This window comes from Pristis pectinata, chromosome 9 (genome assembly GCF_009764475.1).
Source record: "Pristis pectinata isolate sPriPec2 chromosome 9, sPriPec2.1.pri, whole genome shotgun sequence".
Classification (NCBI taxonomy): domain Eukaryota; kingdom Metazoa; phylum Chordata; class Chondrichthyes; order Rhinopristiformes; family Pristidae; genus Pristis; species Pristis pectinata.
Window position 1 is genome coordinate 56,401,421 of NC_067413.1, and position 21,548 is coordinate 56,422,968.

At 40.5% G+C, this 21,548-nt stretch overlaps 1 protein-coding gene across 1 annotated transcript in view; it reads right to left on the reverse strand.

Moving 5' to 3' along the window:
* The window catches only part of tmem67 (transmembrane protein 67), a 155,402-nt gene that overhangs the window by 98,524 nt on the left and 35,330 nt on the right, over nt 1-21,548 (reverse strand). The window contains exons 9-11 of the mRNA XM_052023565.1: nt 7,968-8,054; nt 6,851-6,916; nt 452-608 (exon numbers count right to left, since the gene is read on the reverse strand). Of these exons, the coding sequence (XP_051879525.1) occupies nt 452-608; nt 6,851-6,916; nt 7,968-8,054 (310 nt within the window). The remainder of the gene's footprint in view (nt 1-451; nt 609-6,850; nt 6,917-7,967; nt 8,055-21,548) is intronic.

Here is a 21,548-nt window from a genome sequence, read left to right on the forward strand (position 1 = left end):
AACAAAGGAACAACATTTGCCACCCTCCAATCATCTAGCACTACTTCTGTAGCCAGTGAGGATGCAAAGATCATAACCTTGGATATATTCTGTCCAGCCCCAGTGACTTATTTATACTAATGTTTTATCTATCCTAATCTATCCTAATGGAATAGCAAAACAGATTCAAAAATGATAGAGAGTTGTATTTCAATAGAGGTCCTCATAATACCTATTATTAAAATATCAGTTGAGAAAAGAGCTCTTATTTACTTTGCTGCACTGTTAAAAGCTGCATGTAATTGAGGGAGCATTTCCTCCAATAGTCAAAAATAGTTCAGAAATAAGAACAAGAATGTTTGATGCTTGCCTCGGAACAGATGTGGTCTACTTGACTATCTAAATCAGATGAATTTGCAGAATAAACACAAGTAATTCAACAAAAAATGACTGTACAGAACACAATGCCTACCTCGATTTACGAATTTTCCATTATATTGAAGATTTAAATTACGAATTGCGATAGCTCTTAGTTTATCCTCACCATCCTCCCCTTTGTAAAGTATGTAAATGTCATAAAAGTAAGTTTCACCATATGTGGATAAAAGTTTGGAAACAGGAAGTGCACACTGTCCAAAAATGAAAATATATAAACAAGAATTGGTAACAATACATAGATTTTTTGAAGGCATAGTAATTCCAGCACTTGAATTTCCTTAACATCATCCAATACAGGAGCTTTATAGAGTGGTATAAAGTTTAATATGTTATTTTTTTCAGGTTTTTGGAGTGGGAGATTTGATAAAAGGTGAGTGAGTGTGTGTGTGTGTGCTTGTGAATGTCACCTTGCAGAGTTGGGAGTTGGAGCAAGATTTGGAGCGGGAGATTTGAAAAGAGGTGAGTCTCTGTGTGTGTGCTTGTGAGTTTCACCTTGCAAGAGTCTAAATGAGGCACATTTGCAAATTGTGCCAGTTGATTGCCTGATTAACAGCAACAAATAAAAGGAAACTAGGTATAAGTGGAGCAGCCATTTTGGGAGTGGCCATTGTTGCAGTGGGCCAGTGTTAGTGTGTGGGATTGAGGCTTTGGTGAGAAGAGGCGAAGGTAAGTCTCTGGTAAGCTTCTTGCTATCTTTTGTGCCAGGCCAGAGTAGTGGTGTGTTCAGCTTGTGAGATGTGGGAGTTGTGTGCTGATAACTACATCTGCACCAGGTAAGTCCAGCTGCAGCTCCTTACAGACTGTGTTAGGGAACTGGAGGTGAAGATGGATGACCTTCAGCTCCTATGGGATAACAAGGAGTTCATATTAAGAGCTACAAGGAGGCAGTCACCCGTAATCTGCAAGAGGCAGGTAGATGGGTGACTGTCAGGACAAAGACAGAGAACAGGCAGGTAGTGCAGAGTTCACCTGTGGCCATTCCCCTCAATTACAGGCATACCACTTTGGATACTGTTGGGGGGGGGAATGACCTACCAGGGGAAAGCTGCAGTGACTAGGTCTCTGGCACTGAGCCTGGTTGTGTGGTGCAGAAGGGAAGGGGTGAGAAGAGGAGAGTGATAGGGGATTCCATAATAAGGGGATAGACAGGAGATTCTGTGGACGTGAAAGAGACTCCCAGATGGTATGTTGCCTTCTGGGTGCCAGGTCAGGATGTCTTGGATTGGGTCCACAGCATTCTGAAGGGGGAGGGTGAACATCCAGAGGTCGTGGTACATATTGGTACCAATGACATAAGTAGGAAAAGAGATGAGGTCCTGAAGAGGGAATATAGGGAGCTAGGTAGGAAGCTGAAAATCAGGACCTCCAGGCTAGTAGTCTCTGGATTGCTGCCTGTGCCATGCGCCAGTGAGGGTAAGAAGAGGTTAATTTGGCAGACGAATGCGTGGCTGAGGAGTTGGTGCAGGGGACAGGGTTTCAGAATTGTGGATCATTGGGATCCAGTTACACCTGAACTGGAGGGGGAACAAACTGGAGAGGTGCAAAAATAACAGGGTTGCTGTTATGGGTGATTTCAACTTCCCAAATATTGATTGGCACCTCCTTCATGTAAAGGGGATAGATGGAGCAGAGTTTGTTAGGTGTGTCCAGGAAGGATTCCTGACACCATATGTGGACAGGCTGACTAGAGGAGAGGTCATTCTGGATCTGGTACTAGGCAATGAGCCTGATCAGGTTTCAGAACTCTCAGTGGGAGAGCATTTTGGAGACAGTGACCATAACTCCGTGACCTTTACCATAGCCCTGGAGAAGGAGAGGAGCAGATGATATGGGAATATATTTAATTGGGGGAAAGGGAATTATGATGCTATTAGGCAGGAACTTGGGAACGTAAATTGGGAACAGATGGTCTTGGGGAAATGCACAGCGGAGATGTGGAGGTTATTCAGGGAGTACTTGCATGGGGTTCTGGATAGGTTTGTCCCATTGAGGCAGGGTAAGGATGGTAGAGTGAGGGAACTGTGGTTGACAAGAGACGTAGAATATCTTGTCAGAAAGAAGCTGACCTCCGATTTAGAAAGCATAGATCAGACAGGGCTCTGGAGAGTTACAAGGTAGCCAGGAGGGAGCTAAAGAATGGACTTAGGAGAGCTAGAAGGGGGCATGAGAAGGTGTTGGCGAGTAGGATTAAGAAAAACCCCAAGGCGTTCTACATCTATGTGAAGAATAGGAGGATGACTAGAGTTAGGGTAGGACTGATCAGGGATAAAAGTGGAAACGTGCCTGGAGTCGGAAGAGGTAGGGGATATCCTTAATACTTTGCTTCAGTATTCACCAGTGAGAGAGACCTTGACGTTTGTGAGGATGGCATACGACATGCACATGAGGAAAGGGGATGTGCTGGAACTTTTGAAGAACATTAGGATAGTTAAGTCACCGGGGCTGGATGGCATATATCCAAGGTTATTACGAAAAGCTAGGGAAGAGATTGCTGTGCCTTTGGTGAGGATCTTTGCATCCTCACTGACCACAGGAGTAGTGCCAGATGATTGGAGAGTGGCAAATGTTGTTCCTTTGTTTAAGAAAGAGAAGGGATAACCCTGGGAATTACAGACCAGTGAGTCTTTCTTCAGTGGTGGGCAAATTACTGGAGAATATTCTTAGAGACAGGATTTATGAGCACTTGGAGAAGCATAGGTTGATTAGCGACAGTCAGCATGGCTTTGTGAGGGGCAGGTTGAGCCTCATGAGTCTGATTGAATCCTTTGAGGATGTGATAAAGCACATTGATGAAGGGAGAGCAGTGGATGTGGTGTACATGGATTTTAGTAAGGCGTTTGATAAGGTTCCTCATGGAATGCTCATTCTGAAAGTCAGGAGGCATGGAATCCAGGGAAGCTTGGCTGTGTGGATTCAGAATTGGCTTGCCCATAGAAGGCAGAGGGTGGTGGTAGATGGAGCGTATTCTGACCAGAGGTCGGGGACCAATGGTGTTCCGTTGGGATCTGTTCTGGGACCCCTGCTCTTTGTGATTTTTATAATTGACTTGGATGAGGATGTGGAAGGGTGGGTTAGTAAGTTTGCTGATGACAATGGTGGTGTTGTGGATAGCCTAGAAGGTTGCTGTAGATTACAACAGGACATCGATTGGATGCAGAGCTGGGCTGAGAAGTGACAAATGGAGTTCAACCCCAAAAAGTGTGAAGTGATACACTTTGGAAGATTGAATTTGAAGACAGAAGACAAGATTAATGGCAGGATTCTTAGCAGTGTGTAGAAACAGAGGGATCTTGGACTCCATGTCCATAGATATCTCAAGGTTGCTGTGTAGGTTGATAGGGTTGTTAAGAAGGTTTATGGTGTGTTGGCCTTCATTAGTTGGGGTATTGAGTTCAAGAGCCATGAGGTAATGTTGCAGCTCTATAGAACTCTGGTTAGACTACACTTGGAGTATCGTGTTCCGTTCTGGTCACCTCATTACAGGAAGGATGTGGAAGCTCTAGAGAGAGTGCAGAGGAGATTTATCAGGATGCTGCCTGGATTGAACAGCATGTCTTGTGACGTTAGGTTGAGTGACCTAGGGAGAGGAGGAGGATGAGAGGTGACTTGGTAGAGGTCTACATGATAAGAGGTATAGATCAAGCAGACAGTCAGAGACTTTTTCCCAGGGCGAAAATAGCTAATACGAGGGGACATCATTTTAAGGTGATTGGGGGAAGGTATAAGGAGGATGTCAGAGGTAAGTTTTTTTTTTACAGTGGTGGGTGCATGGAACGCACTACCGGCAGTGGTTGTGTGGACAGATACATTAGGAACATTTAAGAGACTCATCATGAATGATAGAGAAATGGAGGGCTATGTGGGAAGGAAGGGCTAGATAGATATTAGAGCAGGATAAAATGTCGGCACAACATTGTGGGCTGAAGGGCCTGTACTCTGCTGTAGTGTTCTATGAATCCATAAATCCATTCCTGCTTTATACAAGGAGTTTTATATTTCACTTGCAAAACACCTCCCTTCAGTGCTTCAATATGTCATCATGCTTATCACTGTGACTGGAATTCTCTGATGACTTACTTGCAACCTTTCTTCTTGTTGTCATGTATGGTTCTCCTTCATGAAGGTCTGCATCATTTTAGAACATATTAAGCTCCACCAACCTTCTGCATCTGAGTCTCATTTTCAAATTCATTAACAATCTTTCAGCTTTCAGTTTCTATTATTTGCTTCAGAACTACATCAATACAGTATTGGCTTATCATTTGTTTCCTGCTTTGTCAAGGACAGCTACTTCTCACTCACTTCCTCTTCAATGGCTGTAACTTTCTTTTTGCAGTATCTCTGCCTTGCTGCCTCTGTGCATGTCATCTAACATTCATCAACATCCTCCTGAGTGTTCTCAATGGCTCCCAATGCTGGATGAGTGACACCCTTTAGGGGGTGGGGTCAGGGGCAAAGATAATAGGTGCCCCTAAGGCTTTAATAATTGAGGTAATTTAGAAAATTCACAAAAAAGTAAGTGAGTAAAAATCAAGCTGCCCTGACATTGTGTTGCTGACAGCCCTCAAGGAATGGTCTGTGACATTATCAAGTGTTCAATCTGAGGGGACAGCTGGATGTATTTTACTGACTCTGAATAATTAGGCATTTATTCATAAAGGGTGGAAAATACTGTTTACTGTTTTATGAACGATTTATTCAACTGATCAAGTATATGTTTTAAATGTTTCCAATGCAGTAAGTGAAAGCAATATTTTAAATAAAAATTAATCATTAAGATTAAGATATCTGAGTCACATGTACATCAAAACAGTTTGCCTTGCTGACAAGGCCAACATTTATTGCCCATGCCTAAATGCCCCTAAATAGATGTTGCTGAGCCAACAGTCAGCAAAGGAGTACAAAATGGAGGTGGTGGAGGCAGATACTATAACAATGTTAAAAGGCATTTGGACAAGTACTTGGATAGGAAAAGTGTAGAGGGATATGAGCCTAATTGATTTGGGATGATCAGTAAGTATTATTAGCCTAATAGATTAGGCTTGATCAATAAATTTGCAGATGACACAAAATTAGGAGGTGGTGTTGACAGTGAAGAAGGTTATTGTAGATTATAGGGGGATCTTGATCAATTAGGGAAGTGGGCTGAGGAGTGACAAATGGACTACAATACAGATGAATGTGAGGTGATGCATTTTAGAAAGTCAAACCAGCATAGAACTTATACTGTGAATGGTAGGGCACTAGGGAGTGCAATGGAACAGAGGGACCTAGTTCATTGAAAACAGCATCACAGGTGGACAGGATGGTAAAAAAGGTATTTAGCACGCTGGCCTACATCAGTCAGGGCACTGAGTATTGGAGTTAGGACATCATGTTGCAGTTGGTGAGGCCACATTTGAAGTATTCTGTACAGTTTTGGTCACCCTGTTATAGGAAAGATGTGGTTAAACTGGAAAGAGTGCAGAAAATATTTACAAGGATGCTGCCATGACTAGAGGGCTTGAGTTATAGGGAGAGGTTGGCCAGACTAGGTCTTCATTCCTTGGAGTGTAGGAGAATGAGGGGTGACCTTATTGAGGTTTATAAAATCATGAGGGGCATAGATAAGGTGGATGGTAGCAGTCTTTTCCCCAGGGTAGGGGAGTCCAAAACTTGGGGACATAGATTTAGGGTGGGAGGGGAAAGATTTAGAAGGTACCTGAGTGGCAACTTTCATGCAGACAGTAGTGAGTATATGGAGTGAGCTGCCAGAGGAAGTGGTTGAGGCAGATACAATAGTGTCATTTAAGAAACTTAGAGGTGCATGCAGGGGTGGGGCTTAGTGATATGGGCTGAATGCAGGAAATTTGGACTAGCTGGGTGGGCGCCATGGTTAGCATGGACTCGTTGAGTGAAAGGGGCCATATCCATGCTGTATTACTCTGACTCAATGGCATAAATAGGTATCACTGTCAACATGGATGAGGTGGGCCAAAAGGGCCTGTTTCTGTTTAGTACTTTCTATGATTCTCTGATTCTAAGATTTAACCTTAGTGGTGAATCAATGTCAATACATTTCCAGGTTAGACTGCCATGTGTGCCGAGGAGGAACTTGCAGGTAATGGTCTTCCCATGCACCTGTCACATTTTTCAGATTCTAGATAATTTACTCAGTCTTTCTCCCAACCTCATCATGAAATATTATCAACATTTCTTGCTCCACAGAAGATGACTAACCATGTTGAATATTTCAGAATTTACATGAAATATATTTATGAAATACAAAACTGAGATAGAAAATATCCATTGCTGTACAAAAATACTAATTTTGTTGCGTGATGAATAGTTTAATGTTGCAAAATAATATGAAATAAACAGGCTTCAACTTTTATTCCCTTAGCATAACACCTTTTTCATCAATTATCAATAAATGCACATTGATCTTACTCACACTTTGTTGATATGTGGCTCCAAAGATATAAGCAGCATTCAGCCTGGGTATGGTATCTGGGCACAACTGTAAAATGAATAATTAAGCAATCAAACAATTGTACATGTGTATAATGGCAGTATAACCATGGTATGAAGTGTTTTTATTGTAGAATTCAGGAATTTCTCCAAAATTTCATAGGCCTGTGCTTTTGTGATGAGAATAATAGTCATGTTATCAATGCACACAGATATAATGGACAAAATCTGACAGGAACTTTTGGAGTATTTCATGCACAATTAAACTCTGAAATGCAGAAGTTGTCGTCAGTAGTTTCCTGCTCTGTCACATGGGGAATCTTCCTCCAATATAATCAGTGGAAATCAGTGAAATAACAAGAACAATTTATGAGCTAGCTTCACTAAAAACACTGAAAATATCACATCTTGTTGAATGACATGCAGGCTGGGAAATCTGCAATGAACCAACAGCAGGTTAACCTGGTGCATACCAGGCTCAGTAAAATAAATACTGCTGCTGGTTTAATAATGGAGCAAACCTTTAATTTGAATTTTTAATTAACTTAGTTTAAATAAACTACATTGCTGCTTTTAATCATGTGTGAATGTTTTTTAGTGTTTTAATATATTAATTTTAACCTTTTATTTTCTAATGCCTCATGGGCATTTTAATGTATATAAATGTCAGTCATTTCTGTGAACACAACCAGCTACTTGCACTTGGAAAGGCCCTCCACTGCAATACACTGCACTATGCCAATAAGCTGGAAGAAACAGTACAGCCCAAGGGCCATGACTGGTGACTAGGAAGGCTCTCATTCAGAAGATCCAGGCCAATGTGTTTTTCAACATCTAAATGAGAATCATAAGATTATACAGGAAATGTTTTAAAATGCCTACTTTAAAAGAAAACAGAAGTATTATTTAGGTTCAATAGATCTCATTAACTGATTCTAATATCTTGATGAATAATTTTGGTAAGAGTTCAACTGGAAATCATTGAACTAGTAATCAATTCATTTTTTGAGCCATCCAAATTCAGAATTTGAAGTGTAATGGGCTTTTCTGAAAATAAAGTTCTCAAACTATATTTTATATAATCATTTTAGGAATATTACCTGCAAAGTACCTCCAGTTGCTTTTTCCCAATTAAGAAAGTAACCCCGAGCATCATATTTGGCAAGAATAAATTGTAATTCCATATGCTGCAAGCAGTAAAACATAAATGGTGAAAAACAAGAAATCACATTCACAACTTACAACATTGCTTGTGTTTAAGTTTTGGGGTACCACATAATAATTCTTACTATCTGGCCAGGTATCAGCTGATGAAAATAAGTAGCAATGGTTGCTGAAGTGAAGATTGTTTGACTAATCTGGTTGAATTTTTAAGGAGGTCAGTAGCTTGTTGGATTGATAGCAAATGAATATTGTCAAAATGGACCGCACAGGGCGAGTCAATAGGCTAGATCTTGCTGACAAAGGCCCACCATCCACAAGCACCACCCATGGTTACCCCATACCTCAATCTATCTGGCAAGAAGAATTGATAACAACTTGTTATTCTGGTATGTTAGAATCTGAAGGCTTTAGGTGGTCAAAGGGTTTGTTCTTCCATAATTAAAAGATAGGTTGTGTGGCACCAAACTACAATTTCAGTGGGGATAAATATTTCAGCCTAAGTCCATGTCCCTGCTGCACAATGGAGGACAATCCTAAATGCTGAACTGAGTGCGAAGAATAAATGTAATCAAAGGGAGAAACCATAAAAGCCACATAGGTACAACTTCACCAGCTGTTTGCTTCAACCTGGTCTATTAATGTTGTATTTGCTTGGACGGTGTGCCTGCTTTATTTAATGCAGGTGACATCCAACCATGTTATTTTAATAAACTGGTAATACATTCCTTCTACAAACTGGTTTGTAAGGATCATTTAAAAACTGACTTCCCCATTCATTATCACTCATTAGAATTTTCTTCAATCTCTATCACATAACTCTCTTTCTGTCACAAAAATTTGATAAGTTAACTCAGTAAATACTGCAAACAAAATTAATCAGTCTTGTGCATTCAATTAATGACCGCCTATCCTAAGCTCCTGCAATGTTCTCCTCGGTGACTGCAACATGGATAATGGTAAGTGGCTGGCCTTCATTTGAGGAGATTGCAGTTTTGAAGGACAACCTCAAACAGCTCTGGGCCCAAAGGATATGGCTTCACATTAAAGCATATCAGCTTGAGGTGCAGCAGTCTTAGTTAATTGACTGTCAAGACATGCAAAGTGGCAGGGATAAGAGCAGAAATGTTGTTGACATTCTGAGAGTAGGGAGTTTGTTCATGTTTCTTGAAACCTCTGTCACTCTACCTGTTTTTTTGTTTCATTTTAAGGATCTGGGCATTCACTGGCAAGGCCAGTGTTTATTGTCATCCATAACTGCTCTGGAGAAGTGGTGGTGAGCCATGTTATTGAACTGCTTCAAATATAGTGGTAATGTTAATGACTTGGATGTGGGAATAAAATATATTTCCAAGTTGGCAGCTTTGAAGAATTGAAGTGGATGCAAAGAGGTTCCAATGTGATTTGGACAAGGTGGGCAAGTGGACAAATGTATGGCAGGTGCACTATAAATTGGATGATCTACTCTGGTTCTAAATTGGAAAGTAAGATTATTATCCGAAGTGCAATAGGCCTGATGTCCTTGTATATCAGTTGTTGAAAGCAAGTGTTTTGGTGTGGCAAATAGCTAGGAAGACAAATAGATTTCATTACAAGAGGGCTTGCTTATAGAAGGAAGCACATTTTGCTGCAGCTGTGCAGGTCTTGGTGAGATGCCATCTAGAATTCTTTGTGTTGTTTTGGTCACCTAATCTGAGGAAGGATGTCCTTGGCATGAAGGGAATGCAATGGAGGTTTACTATGTTGATTCTTGTGATGGCAGGACTGATTAGATGAGGAGAAATTGGGCCAACTAGGTATATATGAGAAGGCATCTCATCAAAACCTATATAATTCTAAAAGAACTAGATATTCTAGGTGCAAGGAGGAATGAAAATGATATAAACCTTGTGAATTGAAGAGCTAATTGATATAGATTATTGATAGTTGTTTGGGGTGTAATGAATTGATCAGTAGATAAGGCCTCTGGGTGCAGCTGGTAGGTTGGACAGTGAATTGTAAGATTGAGTTCACTCACGTCAGATCACTAGACTTCTTCCTACACCATATTCATGCCCTTGGAGGTAGGTATTCTTATGACATTGATTACTGGAGTTAAGGTAAGGGACTGGAAAGTTAGAAAGGATTTGAGGAAGAATTTTTTTCACCCTGTAGATGGCTGGAATCTCAAACACACTGCCTGTGGGGGTGGTGGAAGCAGAGATTCCTGTATTACTTAAGAAGTATTTAGATAAACACTTGAATTGCCAAAGTAAAAATGGCTACAGTCAAATGCTGGTAAACGAGATTAATATAAATGGGTGCTTGATAGTTGCACAAACATGATCGGCTGAAGGTGGGATCTTTATGGCCTCATTATTCAATGTTCAGTGTACCTCATGCCTCCCTATGGATACATGAAACCTCACCATGCTTTTCACTAAACACATTCAAGCTTCAGTTAATCTTTCGTGGCACAGATTCAGTTTACATAGGATTCCTGCTTCCAGCTCCAATACACCTTCTCTTTAAAGGAGCAAAAAAACGGCTTTTAAAACCTAGTCACTCATTGTATTAAGTATCTTGCCATTGCATGGATCAACTGAACAACATGGCAGTGGTAGATTGTGAATATAGTGAAACATTTATGTAAAGTGGCAGGTGGCATCAATTAAGTGTGCTGCCTGCAAGGCAAACAATGTCCAGGTGCTGGCTAATCACATAGTCTGGTCCCCACACCCATTTTCAAGGGTTTTCTGGTTTAACTTCCAGCCTCTTTCTTTCTTGATTCTGTTAACAGTCAACTGAGGCCCCACTATGTGAGATCAACCCTTATAGTTGCTGATTAAGTTAAGTGCTAACATCCAATTCCTTTTTACTTTGTCACTAAATTGAAAGTGACATTTGTTCTCTAAAAATCTGTCCTCTGAAACCTGTAGAGCTCTTGGTAAATCCATAACCAACAGTAATTTAACTTATTTCACTGCAGCCTGGTTCATCAATAAATCAATGTACTTACTTCTGTGGACTTAAAATGAAATAATGTTTGAAATGGTTCTTGATCAACAAGTCTAGATCCAAACCCATATTGAGTATCAAAGTATAACCAGGGCAGATTCCTTCGCCTGAAAAGAATGCAAATTTTCAATGTATATGGTACATAAGAATGTGAGAATAAGGAAAGAGCATTTGGTGTGCCAGTTCAAAATGTAAATAATTTTTCATTTTATTCTGACATTTTTCCTATCAAAATGTATCAATGTACTGCTGAGTTTCTTTCTGTGTGCTTTTTGGAGTCAGTTGATCATCCATTTACCAGAGTTTAGTCTGGAGAGCTGAGACTAATCATAAAGAATTACTTAAAGGGAAACTCTGGCTATTATAATGAATTGAGTAAAATCGGTGATATGCTCTGTCTGTGCATTGCCTTTTTTAAAAAAAAATACTGCATCTGATGTAGGATGCATAAAAAAGATCAGTGGCCCAACTTTGTGATTAAAATGACAGTAAAACAAACAGCCATTGCCATCATTACACATAATACTGATACAAACAATACTATTTCTACATTGCTGTTGGTAATTCAACATTCCTCCAAAGGCTGTGTACCTGCTTCAGTATAATCAAGAAAAAGCAGCAAATATTGTTATACCCTCCCACCCCGGCCATTCTCTCTTCTTTCCCCCCCCCCCCCCCTTCCATTGGGCAGAAGATATAAAAGCTTGAAAACATATACCACCAGGCTTAAGGATAGTGTCTGTTCCATTGGTATAAGAATCTTGAATGGTCCTCCTGTATGATAAAGATGAACTCTTGATCTCTCAATCTACCTCACCATGGTCCTTGCACCTTATTTGTCTACCTGCATTGCACCTTCTCCATAACTGTAACACTGTAACTGCATTCTGTTATTGTTTGTCCCTTTGTACTACTTTGATGTACTTATATTTGGAATGATTTGTCTGGATGGCATGCAAAACAAGGCTTTACACTGTATCTTGGTACACATGGCGATAATAAACCAACTAATTTTAGTATTAGTGTTATTGGAGCAAAAATGAATGAAGATTTATTGATTGATTAAGGAGGTAAAATTGTGGTAGATGGATTTCTACATAGTTGTATATGAGATTATCCCTGCTGAATCAAGAAATGGATTATTATGTAAATATTATGTAATAGAGAAAAAAAGCAGACCAAAGTAGTTAATGGGTTCACATTTACAGGTCATAAAAATGTAGACATCAAGCAGAATATATAACGATCAAACAGGCTAATGGAATGTTGACCATTATAACTAGAAAAAAAGGATTACAAAAAGGAAGAAGTTTTGTTACAACTATACAAAGGACTTGTTAGACCATTGTGAAGCACTGCATTCAATTCTGGGAACTATACCTAAACTGAGCAGGTCAGGCAACACCTGTGGAATGAGAAACAGTTTACATTTCAGATGAGGGAACATTCATCAGCCCTGATAAAGAGAAACAGGTTAGTCTAGGTACAGTGAAGGATCCTTTTCTGGGAAATCACTAATTAATCCTTTCTCATTGTACATGTTTCTTGGTTTGGTGCACAATATATTATACATTGTGAATGGTGAAACTCTGTAAGAAAGCAGTAGATGCCAGCTCAATCAATAATTTAAAATGTAATATTTATAGATATTTATTGCGTGAGGGTATAAATAGTTATAGGACCAAAGCAGGATGGGGTTAAGAAAGGGACTTCCCCACTTTTGTACTCCACTTTTTTCCAATAAAAGTCAACATTCCATTGGCCTTCCTAATTACTTGCTATGTCTGGAAGTTAACTTCCTGTGTTTCAATTATGAGGACACGTGAATCCCTCAGTACAGCAGCTTTCTCCAGTCTGTCAGAACTTTTTCCAATAACTTGCTCCTCATTATTGTTAAACAAACTTTAAGGAATTATATTAGCTGCCCTTCTGCCTCCTGGCATTTTGCCAGTATCCAAAGATGATTTGAAAATGATAGAGCCTGCACTATTTCTTTCTTTGCTGCTTTTATTGGTTTGGGATACACTTTACATGGGCCCCTTAATATGTTTATCATTTCCAATACTTTACATTGTTCCTCCTTCATGTCACTTCCATCATCTATGTAAAGAGATGTAAAGTATTAATTTTGTACAATGTAAAAATTTTCTGCCTTTGACTTTGGGGTGGGGCTCTGAATAGGCTTCCTGTTGTCAGAAGCAGGGATCTGGTTACTAGGAGTGGGTCTCTGAGGCCAGGATTCTCAAATGACAGAGCTTGGAGTAGAGTGTCCACTTCAGGGGTCTGCTGTTGGATATGCATGTGACATGGATAGCCTATTGTAGCTGACTCAGACTAACTAGGGCCTCAGTGCTAGGGATGTTGGCCTGGGAGATGATGCTCACATTGGTTTGCTTAAATTTCCAGTGAATTTGGAGGATTTTGCAGAGACTGAGTTGGCAGTATTTTCCAATGCCTGTGGCATGTAGTCCAGGTCTCAAATAGAGACAAATAGGAGCACCAGCATCACGGCTGCCTGGTATGCCATGAGTTTTGTGACAGCCTTTACAATTACAACACTGGCACTCAGCTGACAATGTGGAAAATTGACCTGGCGTGTCTTGTTCACAAAAAACCAGGACAAATGCATGAAAAGTCATGCTTTTCAAATCTTAGTTTTTTGAAGAGGTAGCCAAAAGGGTAGATGAGGGTAGGGCAGTAAATGCTGTCTATTTGGACTTTTAAGGCTTCAACAAGGTCCCACATGGTAGGCTGGTCCTATTGAATTCAGGGAGTGCTAGTTAGATGGATTCAAAATTGGCTTGGATGTAGGAAGCAGAGGGTGGTGGTTGAAGGTTGTTTCTCAAATGGAGGCCGGTGACTAGTGGTGTGCCGCAGGGTTGGGACCCTTGTTATTCATTATTTATATAAATGATTTGGATGCGAATGCACAAGGTTTGATCAGTAAGTTAACAGATGACATGAAATTAGGAGGTGTTGTTGATAGTGAAGAAGGTTATCGTAGATTGCTAGAGGATCTTGATCAGTTAGGGAAGTGGGCTGAGGAGTGGCAAATGGATTTCTTTACTTTTTCAATCTTTTTATTAATTTTCAAATTAATAGAGATTAATATATAACATCAATGTTTGTACATGTAATACAAAGAGATCAGGAGAACAATCATGGCATAGATAATCATAAAGAACGATAAAATATAAAAATCTGTAGATCCCATGATCTCTTTGTAAATGAATATAAAAGAAAGGAAAGAAAAATATTTATTATGTATATAAAAGAGAAAAAAAATCCCCAAATCAATAAGAAAAATTATAAACAATATATCAAACTAAACTAAACAGAAAAATTTCAAAAAAAAGAAAAAAAGTGGACTGAAACTTCTCGGTAGAAACAGAGCAATATTATGACGTCAACTCCGTTCCTCTAAATTGGAAAGTTATTGAAAGGGGATCTATATCATGTGACAATGTTGAATAAATGGACTCCAAATATCTTCAAATTTAAGCGAAGGATCAACAGTACTACTCCTAATTTTTTCCAAGTTTAAACATGAGAGAACCATTGAAAAATAGTAGGGGGTATTGGATCCTTCCATTCAAGCAAAATGGATCGTTTGGCCATCAACGTAACAAAGGCAATCATATGGTTAGCAGAAGCAGATAAATGGCCAGACTCTGTCCATGGTAATCCAAAAATTGCAGTGAGGCAAATGGATTTCAATACAGATAAGTGTGAGGTGATGTCAAACCAGCGTAGAACATATACTATGAATTGTAGGGCACTAGGGAGTGTAATGGAACAGAGGGACCTAGGAGTACAAGAGCATAGCTTGTTGAAAGCAATGTCACAGGTAGATAGGGTGGTGAAAGAGGCATTCAGCGCACTAGCCTTCATGAGTCAGGGCACTGAGTATAGGAATTGAGTCATTATATGGCAGTTGTATAAGTCGTTGGTGAGGCTGCACTTGGAGTACTGTGTACCATTTTGGTCACACTATTATAGAAAATATGTGGTCAAACTGGTGAGAGTGCAGAGAAAATTTACAAGGATGTTGCCAGGACTAGAAGACCTGTGTTACAGGGAGAGGTTGACCAGGCATGGTCTTTATTCCTTGGACCATAGGAGAATGAGAGGGGGCCTTATAGAGGTGTTTAAAATTATGAGAGGCATAGATAAGTCTTTTCCCCAGGGTAGGGGAGTCCAAAACTAGGGGGCATAGGTTTAGGGTGAGAGGGGAAAGATTTAAAAGGGACCTGAGGGGTAACTTTTTCCCCCAGAGGATGATGAGTATACGGAATGAGCTGCCAGAGGAAGTGGTTGATGCATTTAAGAAGCACTTGGACAGGTACATGGAGGGGTGAGGCTTGGAGGGATATGGGCTGAATGCAGGAAATTAGGATTAGCTAGGTGGGCACTGTGGTCAGCATAGATTGGTTGGACTGAAGGGCCTGTATCCATGCTGTATTGCTCTATGACTCGAAATCCAATTCAGCTCAATCAATCTCCTATCATCTTTAAAGTGATGTAAATAGTCATTGACAATGCCAGTAAGTAGGAATGACTCATGAATTACATGCACTGATGCATAGTTTGGGTTTTGTCAGGACCATTCATCTCCAGACCTCATCACAGCCTTGATCCAATTATAAAAATGAAGTCAATAGGCATCAAAATGGAAAATACTCCAATGGTTTTAATCATACCTTGCACAAAGGAGTATGGCTGTGGTTTTCAATCATCTCAGCTCCAGGGGATCATAACAGGAGCTCCTCAGCTCAATGTCCTAGGCTCAGCCATCTTTGGCCAATTCATCAAAGAACTTCCTTCTATCATGAGGTGAGAACTAGGGATGTTAGCTGATGACTGCATAATATTCAATTCCATTTACAACTCCTCAGCAAATGAAGCAGCCCATGACTACAAGCAGCAATACCCAGGCACTATTCAGGCATGGGCTTATAAGTGGCAAGTAACACTTATGCCACAAATGCATGACAGTCAATGGTGTGGTCAGTCGTGTCAAAGGCTATAGAGGGATTAATAACCCAATTAAAAAAACCTTTGTAGAAGTAATCCCTCAATGGAATTGAAATGAAATATTTTAAAGTGAACAATGAAAGGCTGAAGAGAATTGTAATGTTTTGTTGACTTAGAACTTGAAATTAATCACATATCAAATTTATATCAAAGAACAAGGCATTTGGAAATGAAATAAAAAAAATTAGAGCAAAACAATGATTTCATTTTACCTATTTTCTGTTGTGGAAGCATAAAAAGCAGGAATATGGAATTAATTACTTTTGTGCTCCAGAAGTAATCTATTGGTGGAGCCTGGTGGCATGGTGTCATGACTATAACCTCAATGTCAGCAAAACAGAAGAGCTGGTCATTGACTTCAGGAAGGGGGGTGGTGCACACGCTCCTGTTTACATCAATGGTACTGAGGTCGAGAGGGTTGAGAGCTTCAAGTTCCTAGGAGTGAACATCACCAATAGCCTGTCCTGGTCCAATCATGTAACCACAGTCAAGAAAGCTCACCAGTGCCTCTACTTCCTCAGGAGGCAAAAGAAATTTGGGATGTCTGCATTGATTTTTATCGATGCACATAGAAAACATCCTATCCAGATGCATCACGACTTGGTATAGCAACAGCTTTGCCTGGGACCACAAGAAACTGGAGAGAGTTGTGGACACAGCTCAGCACATCATGGAAACCAGCCTCCCTCCAAGAACTCTGTCTACACTCCTCACTGCCTCGGTAAAGCAGCCAACATAATTAAAGATCCCACCCGCCCCAGACATCTTCTCTTCTCCCCCTTCACATCGGGCAGAAGATACAAAAGCCTGCAAGAACGTACCACCAGGCTCATGACAGCTTCAATCCAGCTGTTATAAGACTATTGAATGGTCCCCTAGTATGATAAGATGGACTCTTGACCACACAATCTTTCTTGTTATGGCCTTGCACCTTATTGTCTATCTGCTCTGCATTCTGTTATCGTTTTCCCTTTCATACCTTAATACATTCTTGTAATGTAATCTGTATGGATGGCATGCAAAACAAAGTTTTTCACAGTATCTTGGTACATGTGACAATAACAAACCAATTTACTAACTTATTGGTTGTGATATACTTTGACACACTCAGAGGGCACAAAAGACAGGGCATACACTCAAGATCTCTTTTTTAATTCTTTCAATTTACTGATTAATATTGCATTTGATTCTTGTAAAGTTTTGATTATAAAAGTCAATTATTTGTAATGTTCCATTAAGTAATCATTCAAGTTGAGTAAATGATAGTTAAGATTAATTTTATCTTTTTGATAACTGTGTGGTTGTAATGTGTTTACATACACCTAATTGAACTGCTTGTAGCACAAAAGGAACTTTGGTCATCAGTCTTTCTAAAGTAAACCATAAGTTATTTATAAATTAAATCTCAAGTTAATTTGTCAACTTGGAATGGTTGTCAGCATTCGGATCTGAAGGTGATGAGTTTAAGTTTCACAACAAGCTTAAAAGTATTAGAGTTTGTTTTGTGAAATACTAAAACTGGAGCAAAAATATGCCTGTTTGGAAATCTAGTTTTGGTGTGCATTATTACAGCTAATTAGTGAGTGCCATAATTCAAATGTGCCTGAAGGCACTTAATCCTGCTGGTTTAGTACACACGTGCAGATTAGAAGCATATTTCATGAAGCAGTTTATATGTGGGCTCCACTGAGGATGTGAAATGGCAAACTGCAATAAGTTTTAGAATGGTTCAACAGCTGAGGGAGCAGACATATAGGTTCTTATAGATGGCACTGGTGATCCAGCTGAGAATTGTAAAGGAAGTAGAAGGTTATGTATTTGGAGGACGAAGGAAGCAGGGTATGAAAATGATTGAGAACAGTATTTGTTCTTCTTGGGTATGTTGATGGGATAAATGTTGCTGGAATAGTGGTGAAATCTTGACAAAAGGGTCTGAGAAAATGTTTCCAAATCCTCTCTATACCACCAGCACGGTGGTACAGAAATTAATGATGCTGCCTCAATCCAAGGACCCAGAACTTATTTGCGATGTTGGGTGCCATCTGTGTGGAGTTTGCACATGCTCTTCATGACTGACTGGTTCCTTTTGGGTACTCTGCATCCCACATCTCAAAGATGTGCTGTTAGGTTAATTGATATGCATGTGAGAGGGAATAAGTTGTAGCTTACAGGGAAATAAGGAGGAAATGGGACTGACATGATTGCTTTGTCAGGATTCAGCATGAACCCAATGGGCAGAATTGCCGCCACCTGTGTTGTAATGGGTGACTAAGCAACAGTAAAAAGTGAGATACATTTATGAGGTGCTCAAATTATTCTGCAATGATTTATTTAATCTCTGTTAGGAGGGGCTTATCTGTGTTAGTGGTGAAAATAACATGCAGCTTCTCCTCCTGGGGACTTGACCAGCATTTTATGTTGTGTCTTCATATTGGGCATCTCGGGAATCTTTAGTACCTAAAATATTGAAAGAAAATTGCCCCCATATATTATAGTCCATCATTAATTAGGTACCACCAAAAAGTGGGGAAAAATGTGAGGGATTACTGATGAGGAAAATGGTTCAAAGTAAATAAAATCTAGGATTTAAATTGAGATCAAATTTATCTCACCAAGAGTGAAAATAGTTATGTTGACTCTGAGAAGTGGAGTGTGTGCAGAGAGGAGAGGGAGAAGTATGATTTGATATCAGATATTAACATGCAACATGGCTCCGTACCCATGGATATTTATTGCAATGGCAGTATTAACTATGGTATTCTTATCAAATATCATGTGGATGAGCTTAGAGCTTGGATAAATACTTGGAGCTACAATGTGGTGGCCATTACAGAGACTTGGATGGCTCAGGGACTGGAATGGTTACTTCAAGTGCTGGGTTTTAGATGTTTCAGAAAGGACAGGGAGGGAGACAAAAGAGGTGGGGGAGTGGCACTGATGATCAGAGATAGTGTCACGGCTGCAGAAAAGGTGGATGTCATGGAGGGACTGTCTACGGAGTCTCTGGGTGGAGGTTAGGAACAGGAAGGGGTCAATAATTTTACTGGATATTTTTTATAGGCCACCCAATAGTAACAGGGATATCGAGGAGCAGGTAGGGAAGCAGATCCTAGAAAGGTGTGATAATAACAGAGTTGTGATGGGAGATTTTAATTTCCCAAACATCGATTGGCATCTCCATACAGTGAGGGGTTTAGATGGGGTGGAGTTTAAGTGTGTTCAGGAAGGTTTCTTGACACAATATGTAGATAAGCCTACAAGAGGGGAGGCCTTGCTTGATTTGGTATTGGGAAATGAACCTGGTCAGGTGTCAGATCTCTCAGTAGGAGAGCACTTTGGAGATAGTGATCATAATTCTATCTCCTTTACAATAGCATTGGAGAGAGATAGGAACAGACAGACTAGAAAGGCGTTTACTTGGAGTAAAGGGAATTATGAGGCTCTCAGGCAGGAAATTGGAAGCTTGGGAACAGATGTTCTCAAGGAAAAGTACAGGAGAAATGTGGTAAATATTCAGGGGATATTTGTGTGGAGTTCTGCATAGGCATGTTCGAATGAGACGGGAGTCATGAAAGGATATGGGAACCGTGGTGTACAAAGGCTATAATGAATCTAGTCAAAAGGAAAAGAAAAGCTTACAAGAGGTTCAGAGAGTTAGGTAGGTAATGTTAGAGATCTGGAAGAGTATAAAGCTAACAGGAAGGAGCTTAAGAAGGAAATTAGGAGTGCCAGAAGAGGACATGAGAAGGCCTTGGTGGGCAGGATTAAGGAAAACCACAAGGCATTCTACAAGTATGTGAAGAGCAAGAGATAAGATGTGAAAGAATAGGGCCTATCAAGTGCAGCAGTGGGAAAGTGTGTATGGATCCAGAAGAAATAGCAGAGGTACTTAATGAATACTTTACTACGGAAAAAGATCTGGGTGATTGTAGTGAGGACTTGCAGCAGGCTGAAAAGCTTGGGCATGTAGATATTAGGTAAGAGGAGGTGCTGAAACTTTTGGAAAGCATCAAGTTGGATAAGTCACCAGGACCGGATGAGATGTACCCCAGGCTGCTGTGGGAGGCGAGGGAGGAGATTGTGGAGCCTCTGACGATGATCTTTACATCATCAATGGAAGCAGGAGAGGTTCCAGAAGATTGAAAGGTTGTGGATGTTGTTCCCTTATTCAAGAAAGGGAGTAGAGATAGCCCAGGAAATTATAGACCAGTGAATCTTACCTCAGTGGTTGGTAAGCTGATGGAGAAGATCCTGAGAGGCAAGATTTATGAACATTTGGAGAGGTATAATATGATTAGGAATAGTCAGCATGGCTTTGTCAAGGGTAGGTCCTGTCTTAGGAGCCTGATTGAATTGTTTGAGGACATAACTAAACACATCGATGAAGGGAGAGCAGTAGATGTAGTGTATATGGATTTCAGCAAGGCATTTGATAAGGTACCCCATGCAAGGCTTATTGAGAAAGTAAGGAGGCATGGGATTCAAGGGGACATTGTAATGTGGATCCAGAACTGGCTGGCTCACAGAAGGCAAAGAGTGGTTGTTGAAGGGTCGTATTCTGCATGGAGGTTGGTGACCAGTGGTGTACCTCAGGGATCTGTTCTGGGACCCTTACTCTTTGTGATTTTTATAAACGACCTGGATGAGGAAGTGGAGGGAAGGGTTAGTAAGTTTGCGGATGACACAAAGGTTGGAGGTGTTGTGAATAGTGTAGAGAGCTGTCAGAGGTCACAGTGGGACATAGATAGGATGCAAAATTGGGCTGAGAAGTGGCAGATGGAGTTCAACCCAGATAAGTGTGAAGTGGTTCATTTTGGTAGGTCAAATGATGGCAGAATATAGTATTAATGGTAGGACTCTTGGCAGTGTGGAGGATCAGAGGGATCTTAGGGTCCGAGTCCATAGGACGCTCAAAGCAGCTGCACAGGTTGACTCTGTGGTTAAGAAGGCATATGGTGTATTGTCCTCCTTCAACTGTGGAATTTAATTTAGGAGCCGAGAGGTATTGTTGCTGCTATATAGGACCCTGGTTAGACCCCACTTGGAGTACTGTGCTCAGTTCTGGTCACCTCACTACAGAAAGGATGTGGAAGCCATAGAAAGGGTGCAGAGGAAATTTACAAGGATGCTGCCTGGAATGTAGAGCATGCCTTATGAAAGCAGGTTGAGGGAACTTGGCCTTTTCTCCTTGGAGTGACGGAGGATGAGGGGGGACCTGATAGATGTATATAAGATGATGAGAGCATTGATCGGGTAGATAGTCAGAGGCTTCTCCCCAGGGCTGAAACGGTTGCCACAAGAGGACATAGGTTTAAGGTACTGAGGAGTAGGTATAGAGGAGATGTCAGGGGTCAGTGTTTTTACTCAGAGTGGTGGGTGCGTGGAATGGGCTACTGGCAATGGTGGTGGAAGCGGATATGAGGGGGTCTTTTAAGAGACTGTTGGATAGGTACATGGAGCTGAGAAAAATAGAGGCTCTGGGTAAGCCT